General features: G+C 37.3%; 1 protein-coding gene across 1 annotated transcript in view; it reads left to right on the top strand.

Annotated features, from left to right (window-relative positions):
* Positions 1 to 21,687, top strand: part of IMPG2 (interphotoreceptor matrix proteoglycan 2) — a 107,799-nt gene that overhangs the window by 39,146 nt on the left and 46,966 nt on the right. The window contains exons 5-9 of the mRNA XM_021933979.2: positions 8,901 to 8,950; positions 9,867 to 9,949; positions 14,648 to 14,809; positions 19,150 to 19,208; positions 21,213 to 21,233. Of these exons, the coding sequence (XP_021789671.2) occupies positions 8,901 to 8,950; positions 9,867 to 9,949; positions 14,648 to 14,809; positions 19,150 to 19,208; positions 21,213 to 21,233 (375 nt within the window). The remainder of the gene's footprint in view (positions 1 to 8,900; positions 8,951 to 9,866; positions 9,950 to 14,647; positions 14,810 to 19,149; positions 19,209 to 21,212; positions 21,234 to 21,687) is intronic.

Here is a 21,687-nt window from a genome sequence, read left to right as displayed (position 1 = left end):
ATATTGAATATGTACCATGTGGCCTGGCTGTGAGTCCACGCAAAGAGGCAGTATAGGAGAGAGACAGAGCTGTAGACAGGAGAGAAATTGAAATTTTAGTGTTTGTCTTATTGACAACTTGTGCTAAATCTTGGTCATTTCACTTTATAGAAAAATGTCTGTTTTTCAGGCTTTAGGAAAGCATCAAATGATCAGGAATAGGATTCCTAGAAGAGCAGGAAGTCCACATCTTTCTGTGTCTGTAGCACATTCAGTGAGAGCAGGGGCAGAACGCACTGATCCCTGTGTGTGTTTCTGTCAGGGATATGGCCTAGTGTGGGGTTATCCTTTTGGTGCACACTGGCAGTACTCTTGCGGCAAAGATGGACCAGTAGAGGCATGGTGGTGATACTCCCTGACCTCTTATGAAACGACATATCCTGAACCCTACCATCATCCCGTACACTTTGGCATTTATAGACATATAGAGCTTTACATTTTAACAAGATTTTTTACATTTAATTGTCACAATTACCCTATGAAATCTTTACAGAGTGAAATTCTCCGACGTTCACACAACTTAGTGAGACTTGTTTACAATTCCAATCATTAAGTGACAGAAAAATGGAACTATCAAATTAGTTAACAGTCTCCGGGACATTCTAGCAATGTCAGCAAAAGGAAAATTAATTTGATGGTTGTGGTTTATTAGAAAGCAAGAATTCAATAATGGTTCTATTTTTTTTTGCAGTTTTGTTTCTTTGAAAAAAGGTTAAATTATGAAATATCTCAGACATAGAGACAAACATTAAGCCTTCTCTGACTCTGGCCCTCTCAAACTTGTGCTCCAGGAGATAATGGTAACTGCAGTAAGCAGATGGCATTGGAAGTGCATTGAAATCCTGTGTGCACAGCTAGGACAAGGTAGAAAGTGCTAGGCACAGATTTTGAGTCTGTCCTAAATATACATGAATTTGTTTAATGCCTACCCAAGATATTTATGCATTCTTCTTTTGCCATTCAAATAATTTTGGTGTATTTTTGTTGTTTATATTGATAAATAGATTTAGTTTCTTGAATATTAGAATTTGTTTACCTATAAAAATATTGATTCACTGGATTCATTAAAACAATGAGTCTCTTTTAATGGAAAGTTCTCTACTCTCTGGGAAGGTTTACTAAGAATAGCACTGGACTGGGAGTCAAGAGACCTTTTCTTTTTGCTTCTATCTGGCTACTTTGATTTTGGGTAAATGACTCAAACAATCTGATGCAATGTTTTTTATCTATAAACTGAGAAGATAGAAGACAACTCATATTTATGATGCCATCTCTACGTGAATGTCAAGTAGACATTTCAAACTCAACACATCCACAACTGAACTCTTGGTTCTCCCATGCCCCCAACCCAATTAACTCTGCTTTTCTATTGGTGGCAATTTTATCATGTCTGTCATTGCAGAACAAAACTTTGTGATCATGCTTTATATTTCTGTTTCTTCCACACCTCACATCCAATCCATCAAGAAATTCTGTTGCCTGTAGATTCAAAATATATCTCGAATCTGATCACTTTTCACCATCTTCACTGCCACCACCCTAGTCTGAGCCACCAGCATCTTTTATTTTTATAATAGCTTCTTAACATGTCTAACCCTTTCCCAACTACAGTACATTTTCAATACAGCAGCCAGAGTGATTTTTTATTTTTCTTATTAGTCTATATATTTGTCAGCTAAGGGAATTTTAATGTTTGCTTAAAACAGTGTTTATCAAACTTTTCTCCCAAAGTCCTCAATGGCAGAAAATATGGGCAGTATAGCTTGGAGTTTTTTTTTTGGTTTGTTTTTGCAAATCCAAACTTCCTTTTCTTTTCTTAAGACTTCATGCACTGTTTTGTATTCTGCTATGTAGTGTATCAGTACGTATTTTATGTGAATTGATTTATTTCCTCAAATATCACACAAAATGGAAGCTTTAGAAATGGAGCCAAGTCTATTCTATGGCTTCTGGCAATCTACTGTATACTCTGAGTGTGTGTACCATGTTGGAAAGAGTCTTAGAACAAATAAACTTATGGGGTTTATTCAAAAACTTTCAATGAAAACAAAACACCTTCATCATATAGTTATTCTACTATAAAATGATATATTATTTCCTAAAAATCACTGGAAATCATGTGATAAAAACTACAGGGGCAATGGGAATAATAAAGTTAGGGGCACAATACCCAGAAACTGTCAACAATACATTTTTTTTTAAAAAAAGGAACCTAGTGGTTGGCACGGTGGCTCACGCCTGTAATCCCAGCACTTTGGAAGGCTGAGGCAGGCAGATTACTTGAGATCAGGAGTTCAAGACCAGCCTGGCCAACATGGTGAAACCCCGTCTCTATAAAAACACACAAAAAAGTTAGCCAGGCATAGTGGCGTGCACCTGTAATCCTGGCTGCTCAGGAGGCTAAGGCAGGAGAATAGCTTGAACCTTAGAGGCGGAGGTTGCGGTGAGCCAAGATTGCGCCATGGCACTCCAGCCTGGGCAACAACAGAGTGAGACTCCATCTCAGAAACAAACAAAAAAGGAACCTAATAAAAATGGTGGCACAGTTTACATGTCCCATGTGGTTAAGAAATACACAAATACCATAATAAATATGCCACTTAACCTTGATGAATTTCTGACATTTGTTTGTAAAATTGGACATTGGAAAGATTGTAGCTTATAAATTATTGTAAAGTGATGGAAGGAGAATTATCTGAAGAAGAACGGAAAGTTGTAACACCATATGAGGGTGAGTGTGGTTCATAACCCATGGGTGAACTGAGGTAGCTGAAGATGTCTGAAGTGTCGGGCATGAGAGTGCTTAGTGTATTCCAACGTGGCCTCTCTTCATCTGGGTGCAGTTTTGTTTATTCATCTAGCATTTCTCACAATGAAATTGAGTATGGGTAAAGGAGAAATCTGCATTATACTCAACTGTTTCTTAATATATTAATCATGTTGAAACAAATTCACAAATAAATAGCATAGCAGAGCTGACTGTATGTATCATGTATCTCTACTGATAAGTCACTGCCTGTACTAGGTCTAATAGAGGACACAAGATATTCACTATTCTTAGAAAATAAGGCATATAAATAACAATACATATGAACAAAAATATAAGTGAATTTTGAAAATTAAAAAATTTGTATTCTGCCTGAAACTAGGGCAGACCAGGTTGAAGTGGGGTGGAGACTGCCGACTGTGGGAGATGCTGAAGGGGGTGACATGGGGCTAGCTCACACGGGCAGTGATACCATAGGAGTGGCCTAAGAATTTACTCAGCCTATCTTTCTCCAATTGAATATTACCGCTATCCATTAAAATCCTTATTTGCCCATGATTTCCATGGACCACAAAACCAAATATATATATTTTTTCAGCCAATATTTTATTCTCTTTGGGATGACATATGTCACTACTCCATTAACTCCTGTTTCCCCTATTCAAATTTATTTTTATAATTTTTTGAGATTATTTTTGTATTCTCCGTGTAAAGAGATTCTTGTATTTGTTTTCCACTGCTGCTTTAACTAATTAGTCTAACCTTGGCAGCTTAAAACAACATAGATTTATTATCTTATAGTTCTGTAGTTCAGAAGCCTCTTTTGGGTCTCAAAGTATTAGCAGGGCTGTGTTCCTTTTTAGAAGCTGTAGGGGAGAATCTGTTTTCTTGCTTTTTCTAGCTTCTACAGACCACCCACATTTCTTGGCTCATGGCCCCCTTCCATCTTCAAAGCCAGCAATGGCTGGTGGAGTCTCTCTCACATTCCATCACTCTGACTTTCTTCTGTCTCCCTCTTCCACATGAAAGGGTTCCTGGGATTACATGGAGCCTACTGGATAACCCAGGATACTCTACCTATTTTAAGATCTGCCGATTAGCAAGCTTAATTCTACTTGCAACCTTAATTCCCCTCTCTGGGGATTAAGATATGGACCTCTTTGGGAGGTTAGTATTCTGCCAATCACAGTTCTCTGTAATTTAAATTGCAGACCTCTGTGCAAACTCTAATACATCTGCTAATGTGTGTCTTGCACCATATACTCTGCTATATCCTATTTTAAATGTCTCTGCTATCAGTTGCCAACTCTTAAAAAGAACATTTTCTGCCTGTATTCAGGACCTTACATTCTGTCTTTCCTCTTAGAAACCTCTGCCTGTCATTGTTTCTCTCTTTCTCCTGAGTCTCCAACTTCCTTCTTTACTGACTCTTTCCCATAAGTATTTAAACATGCTCAAGTCCCTCTCATGTTACATATTTTTTAAAAAGCCTGCATTTATCTCCATTATAGCCAGACATCTTGAAAGAATGTCCACTTAGCTCCAGTCACTGCTTAAACTCCTGCCATCTGGTTTTATGGTTACATCCCCAATAACCAGTGCAAGGCTCAGCCTAGGATATGTGCTTACTAAATATTTGTTAAATTAATAACAGAATTTCTGCCTAATCACCCAAGTCTATTATCAGGTCTCTGGTGATATTCTCAGCATAACGACTGCTCTTTGGGATTGTGTGTGTGTCTCAATTAATTTACATTTGTAGTTGAGAATTGTAGTTGAGAATACCCATCATGAATCACAAAGCCAAATATATATATATATATATATATATATATATATATATTTTTTTTTTTTTTGCAACAGAGCACCCAGGCTAGAGTGCAGTGGTCTGATCTCGGCCCACTGCAACCTCCGCCTCCCAGGTTCAAGTGATTCTCTTGCCTCAGCCTCCTGAGTAGCTGGGATTACAGGCATGTACCACCATGCGTGGCTAATTTTTGTATGTTTTTTAGTAGAGATGGGGTTTCGCCATGTTGGCCAGTCTGGTCTTGAACTCCTGACTTCAGGTGATCCGCCCACCTTGGCCTCCCAAAGTGCTGAGATTACAGGTGTGAACCACTGCGCCCGGCCTATATATATATTTTTTCAGCAAATGTTTTATTCTGTTTGGGATGACATATGTCACTATCCCATTAACCCCTGTTTTATATTTGTTTAACATTTCATACTTTTTATGATGCTTCTGCATATAATATTTTATTTGGTTTTTGTCAACACCTTCATGAAATAGGAAGACATGGAGGTGTTCTTGTTTTAAAGGTTAAGTTCTTGAGGCCCAGAGCAACTAAGGTATTTCCCTAAATCATACACAAAGTTAATGATACATCTAGGACTAGCACTCAGGTTTCTTAACTCCTTTCTTTGAATTCTTTTGCTGTCACATGTGATTATAGTAACATATTCAAGAGCAAAGCAAAGTATAGAAGGTCATCAAGGGGAGTAGGGATCTGCATATGAACCTGTGCCTGGCTTGTTTTACAATGTCTTTAAATGTATGTTCTATGTGGCTGTGAGCAACTTTTGACACAATCCCACCTGAATTCCATTGACATGATTAGGTAATAGTGGTGAAGAATGAATAACATGCTGGATGAACTGAGGAAAGGAGATAGTAAGGGGTTGCATGTTGTTAGTATTAAGCTAAAAATTTTAGCTGAACAGCTTCAACTTTGTGGTTTGACTTAGAAATGAAGTAGTATTTCTCTTTCCAAACTCAAGACACCTCTGTGTTCCAGTGCTGTTGGGAGTGACATTTTAAAGGATCTCTGCAGGAGGAATACTTAATGAAAACATGTAAAAGGATTCTTGTTGTTAAGTGTTCTTTACTGTCTCTTGAAAGGAGAGTGGGTGGGTGAGGGATTAAGAGTTGGAGTGTAGGCAAGTGATTTAAATTACTGAGAGTTTCCTACTTACCACTGTTAAAATAATGTTATTTTGAATTTAGCAAGGTGAAATCTAGTTCAACTGAAGTAATCAAACTTCTCCATTCTGAATACTTGCTTAGTTAGAGAATTAGCTTAAATTTGATTTGATGTCGGGGACAGTTTAACTCACCCCAGGTGAAGTCCGGTTTCTCTGCTACCTCATCCCAACATCCTATTCTAGTTGCTGTGCTGTGCTTTCCTACCTTTGCCTTACTGTGATCCTTACATCTGGTTTCTCTCCATAGGTCTCCAACTGTAACCAGGTTCCCCTTCCTCTTTCTGGGACCTTACACATTGACTTTTAGGTCATTTGGTTTTTATAGGCCAGTATCATGAAGGCCAAATGAAACCCTCTAAAGAGTAGGGATCATGTAAGGGTCATGTTGTGAAGAAGTGACTTGAGGTAAGAGTGAGGTTTCTGGCATCCAGTGGGCCTATTTTACATCACAGCTCCTCCATTGGCTTAGCTGTGTGACCCTGAGCAAATGTTAACCTCTTCTAGCATTAGTTTCCTCATCAGTCTAAATGGGATCATAGGATCTCATTCTTAGGGTGGTTGCCAGAATTAAGTTAGTTAACCTAAATAAAGCACTTAGTAGTGTATGACACATGATGAGGGCTCAGTAAATTTAGTTGTAATTATTCTTGCTGTTATCATTGAAAGAGAACTGGATACAGTTAGGAAGTTTTGTGTGAGCCTGGTAAAGTTGCTTTACCTGTTTGGACCTTACTTCTTTCATCTATGAAATGAAGGTACTGAGAAGGAGTACTGCCATGTGGACAACTGATAGACCCTATTCAGGCCTGATTATGTTAATGTTTCTTCCGCATGCATCCGATTCCCATTTTTTTCAGCTCCATCTTCTGTAACCCAGGAAGCCTCCTGATGCTTCCTCATCACTCATGCTGTCCTCTGCTCATCAAAATAACTTGTCCAGATGTCATACCCTTTAGGTTCTTCTAGATGAAACTTAGTAAGCAATTTTATGCAAAAGTACTCTAAATAAACAATACTGATGAGTTTTGTGTAATAGTTTAACATCTTACTTTTTTAGATAGAATTTTTAAAACCAGAAGGATGTTTATGATGAAGTTTTTTTTTTTTTTTTTTTTTTTTTTTAACTTAATGTTTCTCAAATTTTCTACCAAAGCCTGGGCATTTAGAAAACATGCCCCTAGCTGACCCTCCCCTACCAGCTCCAATCATAAAATGTCTTTGAATTATCATATTTAATTTTCATATTCATTTAAACTTTATATTCTATTCCATAATATAGCCATGTTTGTTATAATTTTAAAATGTTTTAAATTATACATCAGTTCTTATTTAACTCCTCACCTGTTTAAGCTTCTAGTCAAACTGATGCCTCCAAATGTGTGCCGTGTTTATCTCGAGGCTTTGAGTACCTCTGTAATCTAATTGAGAGCAGTAGGGTGATCTAAAGGTGTGGCTCTAAAGATGTGACTTACTGGGCACGTCACAGACCTGGACACATCTATGAAGGAGATATTTTTTACTGTTGATCAAATTACTTTAGGAAGTTGACTTGGTAGCATTGAAGAGAGTTTTTATTTATTTATTTATGTAGAGGCAGAGTCTTCCTCTGTCACCCAGGCTGGAGTACAGTGGTACAATCTTGGCTCACTGCAACCTCTGCCTCCTGAGTTCAAGTGATTCTCATACCTCAGGCTCCTGTAGCTGGGATTACAGGCATGTGCCACCACGCCCAGCTAATTTTTGTATTTTTAGTAGAGACAGGGTTTCACCATGTTGGCCAGGCTGGTCTCGAACTGCTGGCCTCAGGTGATTGACCCACCTGGACCTCCCAAAATGCTGGGATTGCAGGCATAAGCCACCATGCCCGATCTGAAGAGAGTTTTTAATTGCTATGAGTTGAAAACAGACAATCATCACTGATCCAATATCTTTGGAAAAGGTTAAGGGAATAGCCCTTTTCCTCTTAGGACATGTGTACAAACTTGAAAATTCTAAAATGTTCCCAAATTACCTCAAATCTAACTTTTATACCTTTGGGATATGTGAAAATACGGACTTATGGAAACCTATTTTCTTTCCTTTAGGAGGAGGGGCTTTCTCAAATTGTCTTCTGATCTCTTCTTATCTTTGCTTGCAGTTGCAGAGTGGCATGGTAACACGACAGCTAGGATACCTGATACCTGTTAGCAATGTGGCCTACAGCAAATACTTTCTCTAAGCTTGACTTTCTTTACATAAATAGGTTTTATGATTTCAGCGATCTCTCCAATGAGATCAGGTGTGTGGCTTTATGTTCCTTCTAGCAGCCACTACTTTCTTGTCTATGCTACTTGTCTCATCTGTAATTATTGACTTAGTGTGTATAATTTCTATAAGACAGTAACCTTCATATACCATGGGTGTTTTGCTCACAATTACATGCCAAGTACCCTCTACATTGCCTGACACATAGTATTCATTTACCCCAAAATATATTTTTAATGCCTACTAAATGGCAGGTACTGTTTTAGGCACTGGAAAATACAACAGGAATATATTAGTCAAGGTCTCTAATATCATGCAGTTTAGATTCTTAATGCATTCCTGTTCAACAGAACATCTGTGGTGATGGAAATGTTCTTTACCATCTTGTCCAGTATGATGGCCATTAACCACATGCAGCTATTAAGCACCTGAAATGTGGCAGGTGTAAATGAGGAACTGAGTTTTTAACTTGGTTTAATTTTAATTAATTTAAATTGTTACACGTGTCCAGTGGCTACCATTTTGGGGCAATATTGTGCTAGAGGACTAAGGCATTAGAGACAGAGATAAATAGGAAGACAAATAAAATTTCACATAGTGGTAAGAACTGAGAAGAGAGAAAACAGGGTGATGAAAAGATAACTAGGGAAGAATTCTAGGTATGGTGATTCTAGTTGAGTATGCATCAATACATGTAAAGTAAATGAATTATGAAGTTTTAATTTTAAAAACTTTGCTTCTTGGTACTTTTGCTTGGGAGCCCTTAAATGGTGATCTAGTGTTTTCCTTTTTGGAAAACAACTCCAAAATCCCAAAATAAACCCTCATGTGTCTGTCATTTCATTAACTGCAAACATTTTTTTTCTAGCCCTGAACTGTCTTCTCCAGTTCCTGTTGGTGATATTTCAACATTGGGAGGTATGCTTTTGTGTCTTTATTCACTTTTCTTTTTAAATTATTTATGGTTTAAGACAGTCTCACAAAAAAGTACATTTTTTGGTGCTAACTTTTAAAAAATATCAGATTTCTCTCTTTTTATATGTTGTTCAAAATTCTCAAGAAAAAGTAATTTTTAAATATTTATGGCATAATGTTGTCGGTACCTAAAAATCCTTAATCGTTAAGTATATAATACAAGTCAGAACACCACTGAAAACAAATGTAGGAGCTAATGAATTATTTTAAGGCAAACACTCTGTAGCTACCACTAATGTCAAAGTGTAGAACCATTCTAACGCCACCATTTGTCATTCGTCCTGTGAGAGTTTTCCAGAGTAAGGATTTTCTTGTTGCATTCTGTGGTACAGTTTAACATGTTCCTTTGACCAGTATATTTCTTGTAAATTGGTAATTCATTTCTTTATTTTTAATTAAAAAAAAAAACCCACAAACTTCTCTGTGTTAGAAATTTCAAACATCTACAAAAATAGAATAACATGATAAGGTCCAGTTTTAACACTTGTCAATTCACAGCCAATTTCCAACCTTTACCCACTTCCCCTCTCTGGTAGAGGAGTTACTTCTTTTAGTATATGTCCCCTTTGCTAGATAGCTCCTTAAGTATAGGAATGTTGTCTCTGTGTCCGTAGTGTCTTGTGCAGAGTCTGGCAAACAGTAGGTGCTCAATATATGCTTGTTGAATACACCACAATTATCTCTTGTTCTGAGAAGACGCCATACAAATGTGTCTTGAGGTTAAAAGCACCGAATTTCCAGGACAATAAGGCAAACTATTTATGGGAATGGTTTTTGAAGTCAGTTCCTTATTTCCTGATAGGAATTCTGACTTAATCAGGGACTGAATTCATGCATATGTTTTTGCTTTTCTTCTTAGACGCTGCTCTCAGTGTTCCACATCCAGGGGTGGACTCCTATGAAGGTGCCTCAGACAGCAGCTTGGAAAGGCCAGAGGAAAGTGTGAGTGATGCTCTGTTTTGTTACTTAGTTTCTAACACGGAGCATAGAGATTAAGGGAGAGTTTATCTCCCATTGCTGGACTACACAGGACTTCATGTAGTGCCCTGTTAGAAAAATGACGTGAATTCTAAAACCAGTACATTAAAAACAATTTTGAGGTTCCTTGGAGAACTGAGTAAATCTGCTCTTATTGTAGAGTTTTTGGTGAGAGAGGGCTTCAAATTATAAATGAAATGGACTGTCATTGAGGTAAGCCCACTGCCTCTTGTGGCCTCTGTGACATGATTTACTATGGTGGTTTTGCCTATGTTCTTCTAACCCTTAAGAGACCAGATCTTAGCTCTTCAGAGGGTAAAACTATACATTTTATGTAGTTTAAAAGGCAAAAAGTACCATGCATTGTGAATATACCATAATTAATAGAAACCTGTCCACTGAACAACACTAAATCCTATAGCTGAGTCTCTCACAAAAGAGATATACAGATTAACAAAAAAATTACACATTGCCCAGGAATATAGAAACATTTTGTTAGATATTTAAATACTGCATTTAAAAAATTAGGGGGTTCACAAATGCTGTTTTTTAAACATAGAGCAAACTCTGACAAAACGTAGTCACTAGGAAGATGCAATTTAGTTATCTTGCACCCTCACTTCCCAACGTGGACATTTTAACTTACATGAAATCAGGTTAAGTCGCTCCACTTTGCCTCATCACCCTCCCTGTCACTGAACAAGTCTGGTGGTAATCCCCGAGTGGATACCTGAATCAATACTTTTATGCTAAGTACAGCCGTGTTCCAAGTAGATGATGCTAAAAAATACTGGCATTTGATAAATATTGGTGAATGAATGAATAAAAAGTGATACTGTAGCTTTGAACCTGAGGCAGAATAGCTATGATTTAGATCTGAAAACATTTATAGAATGAGATAGAATTCACTTTAATGGAAATTAAGGAATTATATGCAGTCAATTGGAACATTAATATCCAAAACAGAGGATTTAAGCCAATTTATAGAACCAGTAGGAAAACACAACAATATAGAGATACCTAGCAAAAATTAGATTGCCTGTAGCTCTGGTTCAAATGAAGCCCAAGGTAGTTTTATTGTGCAGCTATTTTCCTAATGCATTTTCCCATCTACTCTTCTAGAAATTACATACCATATTTTGGATCTGTTGGGAGTTATCCTATAAATTATAATGTGTATTTAACTTAACAAATTTTAAGTTTTTCAACATCTTTATTCTTATCCTGAGCAATGTAGAAACATTAGAACATTATAATTCAAATGATCATTTTGCTGACCTATATGCTGCTTTTCAGTATTTTTGTTCTTTCTCTTTTTTCATTCTACTAATTAGGCTGTATTATATTCTACTTAAACAGCTAAAATTTGTTTAAGATTTACCCAGATGTTTACTATTTTATTTATTTTATTTTATTTATTTATTATTTTTTTGAAATGGAGTCTTGCTGTGTCACCCAGGCTGGAGTGCAGTGGATCTCTGCTACCAAAACCTCCGCCTCCCAGGTTCAAGTGATTCTCCTGCCTCAGCCTCCGGAGTAGCTGGGATTACAGGAGCATACTACCATGTGCAGCTAATTTTGTATTTTTAGTAGAGATGGGGTTTCAGTTGGCCAGGCTAGTCTTGAACTCCTGACCTCAAGTGATCTGCCCACCTCGGCCTCCCAAAGTACTGGGATTACAGGTGCGAGTCACTGCTCCTGGCCCTACTATTTTATTTTCTAATTAAAAAAATATTTTAGATCTATCTTCTGGGTAATTTTCCTTCTGAAATATATAATTCAGATATTAATTTAATGAAAGTCTCTCACTGTTTTGATCTCAGCTTTTGATCATCTGAAAATTTCTTCATTCTAATTCTGGAAAGGTGTTTTAAATCTATGTTCAATTCTGGATTGAAGGGTTTTTTTTGTCAAGCTTTTATTTTACAATCTTCTGCTTCTGTTGTTGCTACTGAGAAGTGAACTATCAGTTCATTTGGCACTCCCTTTGTAATCTGGTTGTGTTCTTTGGTTGTTTCTAAGATATATATGTATCTACATATACACGTATGTTTATATGTTTGTGTATATATGTATATGCATATATATATACACATTTAGTGTACGATTTTGTATTTAAGATTCTGCAGTTTCACAAAAGTGGGTATGGATGTGTATTTATGTTTATTTATTGTGGTTTGGATTTGTTGTATTTCCTTAATGTGAAACTTTATGTCTAACATAAATTTGGAGAAATTCTCAGCTGTTATCTTTCATGATTAGATATGCCTGACCTCCTCATTTTCTCTCTCATGTCTCTTAACTACTTTAATTACTTTAATTTCTGTGTCTCTCTGTGTTGCTTTCAGTTATGTCTGCCACTTCACTAATTCTTCTTTCAACTTAATCTACTGTTGTTCAAACTGTCCATTGAGTTTTTAGAATCCTTTCTTTATGTGGGAGTCTTTGATCTGATTTGTCAACATGTATAGACCTTCTACTTTGTATTCTGTCCCTTTGTGCTATTTAAACTTAAAGCCTAGGTCACAAAGGATCGGCAGATGCTCCATGGAAGCTGCCACCTTCGACACTGGCTCAACTCTCTGGATTCCTGTTTTTTGACACCTTGGTTTGGTTTTGTTTTCTTTTTACTTTCTTGCAGACTATGCATTAAAACCATTAAAATATTTACTTAGCGTTTTCAGTATTCTGTAGCATCAATACTGCTCAAGATTTTTTAAAATAATAAACTGGAAACGAGTCTCTTTGAAAATTTAGTGAGATGAAGCTTAATATGGAAAAAATGCAAAGTCTTGTGCAAAATTTCATAGGACTAAGAGTTTTTGTTGATATTAGTCTTACTGTGAATCAGTAGTATGATGCAGTTACTGAAAAGACAAAAACTAGTGTAATTTTAGATTGTTTTAATTGAAATACAGTTTACTGTAAGAGAGATGTGTGGCTAGATTTTTTCATATATTTCTGTTAAAACAACATATTGCCTATTTTCATTGGCTAGACTTCACTTGTGAGTGTCATTCTCTAAGAAAGATATTAAGAGCCTGAGAAATGTGTGGAGAAAAGGAACTACTGAAAAGTCAGGGAAGACGTGATAGCTGCCTGTACATATTCGACGGGCTTTGTGCAACTAAGTTTTAAATGTGTCACAGGTTATAGAATTTGGATCAATGGTAGAATTTATAGGAAGGTAAATTTGGGTTTAATATTAAGAACTTTCCAACCATGAGAACATTTTTGAAGTGTAGTAGTCTGTGTTTGAAAGGCATGCTTCTTTCTCATCAGAGCCATTTGAACTGATGATAAGCAGCCATTTGTCAAGGATATTATGAAGAAAATTCAAGCATCAGAAGGAGTGGTGGAATCTTTGAGGTTCTTTCCCATTCTGAAGTTTTAAAGGTCTCTGACTGTATGATTCGTCAGGGATGATAAACGATACAGTGAAAAAAGCCCTGATATTCTCTTCCTGACTCTGTCATTGACATGCTGTGATTCTTTATGCTAGTCATTCATCCTATTCAATCCCTGGTTTTCTTATGTATCAAAATGGAGAAACTTGGATTACATGCACTTAAGTGTATTTTGCATGTGATAATTATTACTGTGGTACTCTAGTAGTGATCTTCTACTTCCATCATTTTTTTCTACCTTTATTAATTATTGAAACTATTCTGTAAGAAACTGTTGTCACTTCCCTTTCATTTATTTGTTTCATCATTTATTTATTATATCAGTATAGACTCATGGATATTTAATTTATTCTTTGGGTTATAATCCGTTATTTATTGTTGCTTAAATTATTTCATCTTTGGCCAGTAGAAGGCCTGGGTTTTTATGTTACAGAGTACAAAAAGTTTGTTGAATATGGGTTCAGGTTCCACATAGCAACTAACCTTTAAGAAATTACTGCTTGTTGAGTGAGGTGTAGCATCAAAAAAAAATATCCACAGTTATCTGAAAAATCTAAATATATTCCTCCCTTCTCTGATAGATATCTGTGTGACCAGATTTTTTTCATGTATGTCAACTAAAACAACATATTGTAACTAATGGAATACAGAAGCAGATAGAAGAATCCAGCTGTCTTCTATTAAGCTAGACATTAAAGAATTTGCAAAAATGTAAACAATGTGACTCTTCTCACTATTTTTTTATTTTGCAGAATATTTTCTTCATTTTTACATGAACTGAGATGATTATATTATATTTAAATGAATTACTGTTTTTTAAATTTATCTTTTAATCTTTTGTTTGGTAAATATGTATAGGTGTGACCCACATACATTGGATTCCTCAATGATTATTAAGAGTATAAAGGGCTCTAAGACAAAAAAGTTTGGAAACAACCCTTCTAGGCTATTTTCAGATGATAATTATAGCAGTCAACTATTTTTAAACTCACCTTGATGGTTTCCCAAGGAAAATTTTCTACCTTGCCCTGAACTGTGCAATGTGCGTTCAAAGGAATGAACAAATGCATAGTAATTTCAGTATTGGCCTATGTCTTAAAGTCTACCCAATTTGTTCCAAAGTCAAATACGGTATAATAATGTTATCTTCAGAGGCTGCCTTTAGCACAGTTCTGACACATTGAAACAATCAATAAATGCTTTTTGACTGAATGAATAAGCCTTGGCATTTATTGTTCTTTCTCTGAAAATCCAGATTAGCAATGAAATTGAGAATGTGATAGAAGAAGCCACAAAACCAGCAGCTGAACAGATTGCAGAATTCAGCATCCACCTTTTGGGGAAGGAGTACAGGGAAGAACTACAGGATTCCTCCAGCTTTCACCACCAGCACCTTGAAGAAGAATTTATTTCAGAGGTGGGTGATTAAAAAAAAAAACAAACAAGACAGTATGCCTGCTATGTTAGTTTCCCATATTTACAACACTGTTTAAAGATAGGTTTAGGTTTCAAGTTGTTTGTCTACTTGGTTCCTGGAGTGGTTACTCAGCCATTTCTTCAGAAAACTCTGTAAAAAGTCACAGGACAGATGAATTCTTTCACAGAAAGAAAAATCTTGCCATCTGCTAAAAAATAAATGCAATTTCCAACTTTTGCTGCACAGCCAAGGAAGAATGTGTCCTGTGGCATAGTTTTGACTTGAAAAATATTTGGAGAAATAAGCTTCTCTAAGAAACTACACATACTGTATTGTTTTTCTTAAGGGAACATTACATTTAATGTCTTTTAATTTCATCTTTAGTATTTTTTAGTTGAAAATTTTTGAATAGTTAACACATAGGTAATACCTGGTACAAAGTTTGGAGGCATAAAAGGCCATCCAGTGAAAAATAAATGTTTCTCCTATCCTTAGTTGGAGGTATTTTTAAAAAGGGATTTCTTTAAAGAATTGTGGATTAGACCATCCCATAACTTCACTTTCTGGAAAAATTCTATATAGGACTTAAACTCAAGATTTTTTCCGTCAGAAATGACCCAGGGTCCCCGTCTAGTTTGCCTTTGCTTTTGTGCAGTAAGACATTGAATGCTCATCTATCCCTGTCTGTCAGATGACAGGGCACATCATTCCTTACTGTTTATTTTTTCCCATTCCTTCTTGACGGGGTTCTCCTTAGCCAAGTTTATCAATTCCATTACCTTAATTTTCTTCCCCAGATACTATGTCCAGATGGGAAATAAAAATGTGCATCTCTCAGCCAAAGCATTATTGTAGCCATCAGACGTGGGAAGGGGAGGCCAGACAATTCATTTTCCTAGTGGTGTGGCCAAGTTGCAAGGCTGCATGGTATGTGGAAGAAATGTCAGCCAGGCCAGTGGCCACCTGGCATCAAAGAATGTCTTGGGCTGGCCGTCTGGTTTTCTCTGTCCTTTGATTAAGGAACTTTTGATATAGCTTAGTGTTTGGGTAAACAATTGCATGGAATGACTGCAGATTTAGAGAAGTCCAATAACACTCTGAAAAATGTCTCCATCAGGGACTTTATGAGGCAGGTAGCTATTGAGTTGAGGTGATTAGAGGGTGTTGAAGGTTCTGGACCTACCATGGAACACCTCCTTCTCTGGCCTATCTCTGTACTCCCTGTCCCCTTACCTGGAATGAAATGCCTATCAATAGTCACTTTGCATGAAACAGCAGAGGCAGGGGATCATGTCTCAAACTGAAGGGGATCCTCCAGCTCCCTCCCTTTAGGACACCATCACACAGATTTTTCCTGCAGCTTCTCTGGGTATTACTGGAAGACACACAGGGAGAAAGAAAGCCTGCTTGGAGGGGATGAGGTTTAGGAGCTATTAGTCTTTGTGTCTCTCTCTCTCTCTCTCTCTCTGTCTCTCTGTGTGTGTGTGTGTGTGTGTGTGTAAAGGATAAGAAGTGGGGGCATAATAGGTTTGGGACAACATGAAGTACAACATCAGAGAGGGGAAGGTCACACTGTGATGGGCCCGGGAGTGTTGGTGCCTGAGGGCAGTGCCAGTGTCAGTGTGATCCTCACATAGTGCCTTGTGCTCCACAGGTGACTTTCTATTTATTTGCTCACAGCAGCCATGTAGGCAAGCATCTCCATTTTACAGATGACGCTCAGGAGGCCAAACAACTTGTTCATTGTCATGTAGTTCTCTAGGAACAGAAATGAAAATCAGGTCTCCTACTGCCTTTCAAAGTACTCCTTCTTCTTCTACAGAGTCCCCTTCCTTTTAATTCAAGGGAGAAGTTATAGTGAACCTTAGTTTTCCCAGTCCTGGTCCCAATTCTCAAGCACATTTATCATGAGGCAGGGGAAAGAGGAAGGGGCAATGTAATGCAATGGGAAAAATATGGGCTTCGGTGTTAGAGAGATCTGGGATTGAATACATTCCGATTCAGTCACTCACCAAATGTGTGACCTTGGCCAAGTTAGTTAATATCTTATAATCTCCATTTTCTCATCCATAAAACAGGAATAATGTATTATCTCTTGGGATCGTCGCAGAGATTTGAAGTAAAGCAAAGCACCAGACATATTGCAGTCCTCAATACATTTTGCTCACTGTTAGTATCAATGTTGAAGTCGAATGACTTCTTGCAACTGGATAACTATACATGTTTAGACTCCAGAGCTGGCAAAGCCTATGCTAAGATGGGATTAGTAGTAATGATAACATACAGTTGTACAGCATTTTTCAGTTAATGGAGTGCTTTTAGGTACATTTCTTTTTTTTTTTTTTTTTTTTTTGAGACGGAGTCTCGCTCTGTAGCCCAGGCTGGAGTGCAGTGGCCGGATCTCAGCTCACTGCAAGCTCCGCCTCCTGGGTTCACGCCATTCTCCGGCCTCAGCCTCCCGAGTAGCTGGGACTACAGGCGCCCGCCATCTCGCCCGGCTATTTTTTGTATTTCTTAGTAGAGACGGGGTTTCACTGTGTTCACCAGGATGGTCTCGATCTCCTGACCTCGTGATCCGCCCATCTCGGCCTCCCAAAGTGCTGGGATTACAGGCTTGAGCCACCGCGCCCGGCATTTCTTTTAATCTTTAAATCAATATGGTAGGTGGGCAGGGAAGTCTTAGTTCTGAAAAAAGAAGGCCTGTGCATGGACACTCTGCCAGCAGAAACAGAGCTGAGACTAACCCTCAGCCTTCCCATTTCTAGTCCTACGTCTTCTACCCCTCCCCACCACCCTACAAGAATTATAACAGTTTTTTATTTCCTTTCAGAGAGTAAAACAGGGCATATTACTACGGCCAAAGAGTTTCATTCTTTGGCTGTGGATTCTTTATTCTTACGGCATAAAGATCTTCAGTGAATCACGATTTTAAAAAAAAGCCCACTCTCCTCATATGAGGACTTGGTTAAAAGCAGATGCCCAGAGATGTTGCCAAAGTCTATTAATTTTTTTCCTTTGTTCTGATGTTGGCCCCATAGTGACCCATCTGCTGAGGTTGTCATCTTCTGAAATGTTACAGATTAAATGTTTATTTTTGTTAAAATATGCATTTGTGCCTAACATTATTATTATTATTATTATTGAGATGGAATATGTCACCCAGGCTGGAGTACAGTGGTGTGATCTCGGCTCACTGCAACCTCTGCCTCCCGGGTTCACACCATTCTCCTGCCTCAGTGTCCTGAGTAGCTGGGACTACAGGCACCCGCCACGATGCCTGGCTAATTTTTTGTATTTTTAGTAGAGACGGGGTTTTGCCATATTAGCCAGGATGGTCTCCATCTCCTGACCTTGTGATCCACCCGCCTCAACCTGATTATTTTTACGTCTTTAGTCCAATCTAGCATACCATTGTCCACCTCCAGTCACTAAGCTCATTTGGAGTTACATGGCTAGATTTTAAAGACTCAGTAATAAAACTAGCTCCTGCAGATGTGATGCTCATGAATCGGTCTTCGGACCAACGGAGTTACCTGCCCACAAAGCCTCTCATCTGAGTGTTGAGTGTGTTTGTGGTTCTCTTTCATTGTAGGAGCAGGAAACAGATGCCACCAGCCACATTCACACTTATAGAAAACAAACACTGTTTGTCAGTGTGTGTGCTGTGGCCAGATTTCAAATCCAAACAGTAACGTTTAAAAATGCTATTACAGGCCTGTAATCCTAGCATTTTGGGAGGCTGAGGCGGGTGGATCACCTGAGGTCAGGAATTCGAGACCAGCCTGGCCAACATAGTGAAACTCTGTCTCTAGTAAAAATACAAAAATTAGCCGGGCATGGAGGTGCACACCTGTAATTTTAGCTGTTCAGGAGGCTGAGGCAGGACAATTGCTTGAACCTGGGAGGTGGAGGTTGCAGTGAGCTGAGATCACACCACTGCACTCCAGCCTGGGCAGCAGAGTGAAACTCCATCTCAAGAGAAAAAAAAAAAAAAACCTATTACAGCTTCTTTTGAAACAATTTTTTTTTTTTTTTTTGCACATTTCTTCACATAAGGGAAAAATAGTGCTTTGCCAACAAGGAGCATGCTTTTTAATAATTTGGAAAAAATTAATATTAAAGCACATTAAAACCTTAAAAGACAAAATGAAAAAGAAAAATGTGGCAGTGTTTAGGTAAAATTTTTTCTTTCACTTTCTGACCTGGGTATGCCTAGGTAAGTGTATAAGCGTGTAATAGTTGTGAACAGTGCACTTCTTATTCTAGTCTTAAAAGCATTATTTTCTATATATTTTTCCATATTTCTACATAGTTATCATTTTTATTTGTATTTTTAACAGGTTGAAAATGCATTTACTGGGTTACCAGGCTACAAGGAAATTCGTGTACTTGAATTTAGGTAAATAGACTTGTTCTAAATATGCACATGTTCAGTAGCATTCTTTATTCTGAATGGAATGTCCATTATATTTATCATATATATATTCTAACAATAAATGATTTGAATGCTGTAACTTAATGCTATTTCTGGTAAATTAGTATTCTTGATGTTAGTTTTTCAGGTGAGGAAATTGATTTAGAAAAAGACCAAATAATAACTCAAAGAGATATATTAGGTCTAAAGTTGGCTAGGTTAAGAATTCAGGGATTCATGTCCCCAGCTTGCTGCCTACAAGTTACGTAGGTCTTATTTGGCACTGAGAGGAGCCTGAAGGCAGACGAGATGTGGCCCCAGTGTTTTCCTAAAGCTTGTCAGTGTGGTGATTTTGACTTGGTATGAGGCCGCTCTGGAAGGGATGTATTAGTCCTTGTTTTAAGCATAGCAGATCTGAGTAAACCAGACACCTCTTTTAAAGACATTTATTCCCTGCTTAAGACCCCACAGTATAATACTTGTGAACATTTACTGAGTGAATACTTTACTGAGTGAATATTTTGTACTGAGTATGCCACATTGCTGAGCTCACTTAATCTTCAACCCTCTCAGGATAGATATTATTAATACTCATTTTTAAGAGGAGGAAACAGGTTTAAAGGGATGAAATATTAACCCAAAGCCAAGAGTTTGTAAACTGGGGTGGAGGAGGAATTTTGAAACAAAGAAGCTGACTTTATAGCTTTTCTTGCTCTGAAACTTCATGCTAGACTCAATGCCATGATTTAGGTGATGCTCTAGCCCAAGTTTAGATGTTATCCATCTCATTGGCTTGTTCTTGACAAAACTTCTGAGTTTACCAGAAATAACAGCAAGCACTTATATAGCATTTACAGTGTGCCAGGCTTTATATATATGTGTATATTTACACACACACTATTTAATTCCAACATCAATGCTATGAGATAGTTACGAAGCTCATATTTTTCAATAAGGAAACCAGAGCACAGGGAATTTAAATAATTTTCCCAGTGTTGTTTAGCTAGTTAGTGATGCAGGCTTAGTGGAAAGAGGCCAAATATTTAAAGTTGACCTACTTACCTAGTCTCATATCATGACCAGTAGCCCCCGTTCAACTTTAGCAGTTTTCAAACAGGATGCTGCCTCCAGTTGTAAGCTCAGATGAGAACCTGAGAATGTGAGGCCTTTGAAGGCCTCCCTTATTTGGCAGCACATGAAGGGCAACACAGTCGTTGGAGCCAACTTGCCTGGCTTCAAATCCTGCCTTTGCACTTCTGGCTGGATGCTTTTGGGTGTATTTCCAGGATTTAACTTCTCATTTGTATAAAAAAGACAATTTACCTTAATCCTGCTTTATTAAAAAAATGCTTTTGAAATACCGTCAGCAAATTATTTAGCGTCTTTGTTCCATGGTTCTATACCTATATTATGAGGATACTAATAAATCTTAATGAAGATTAAATCAACTAAGTTTTGTATAATGCTTAGCACAGTTCCTGGCACATGGAAAGTTCTATTTAAGCATCTGCTACATAAAATAATAAATATTAAAGTTTGTGCAGTATCCTGTGGATTAGTCGGTCCTGACTTTACCTAAACCCTTACTACTTTCCAGTGTACCATCTGATTTTAATATTACATAACATGTTGTATCCCAAAAAAGAAGGTTCCCAATTTTGTTAAAGCCAACAACTGGAGTTCTCTGCTGATTTACTGAAAAAAGTTTCTTGATGAAGAAATAACCATATGTGAATTGTTTTAAAGTATTTTTAAAATTTAGAAGAAAGTAAAGACCATGTCTTTAAAATAGAATGCTTTTTTCACCTTTGCTCACTTCCTTCAATCTATAGGAATTTGTCAGTATCTGATACTATGCAAGCATTTTAATTTAAGGTGGTATTTCAAAGAAATTCAGAGGAAATACACAAAGAACTTGTACTTTGATGAATGATGTGACAATAATACCTGTCTCAAACTCTGTTTAATATTTTCAATTTTTATTTTCAGGTCCCCCAAGGAAAATGACAGGTACTTTTTGGCACTTTCTCTAATGTCTATTGAATTGGGAGATAGGTTAGTAAATATGGCAGGCCATAGGTCCAGGGGAGCATAACTCAAATCTTACATCACTTCCAATATCACTGTCTGACTTTTTTAGATCAGGGTTTGTCAAACTTTTCTATTAAGAGTCAGGTAGCAAATAATTTAAACTTTGCAGGCTATAAAGTCTCTGTTGCAACTACTCAATTCTGCCACTATCAGGTAAAAGTAGACATGGACAATATGTTGTAAATTAATGAGCTTTGCTGTGTTTCACTTTATTTATGGACATTGAATTTTATATAATTTTCACATGTCACAAAATATTGTTCTTTTTTTGGTTTTTTCAACGATTAAAAAATGTAAAATTCATTAACTCATGGGTAGTAGGCTGGATTTAGCTCACAGGCTGTTTAACTTTATGTTCCTGGCTTATTTCACT

This window comes from Papio anubis, chromosome 2 (assembly GCF_008728515.1).
Source record: "Papio anubis isolate 15944 chromosome 2, Panubis1.0, whole genome shotgun sequence".
In the NCBI taxonomy this organism is placed as follows: Eukaryota; Metazoa; Chordata; class Mammalia; order Primates; family Cercopithecidae; genus Papio; species Papio anubis.
This window is presented reverse-complemented; position numbering and strand designations above follow the sequence as displayed.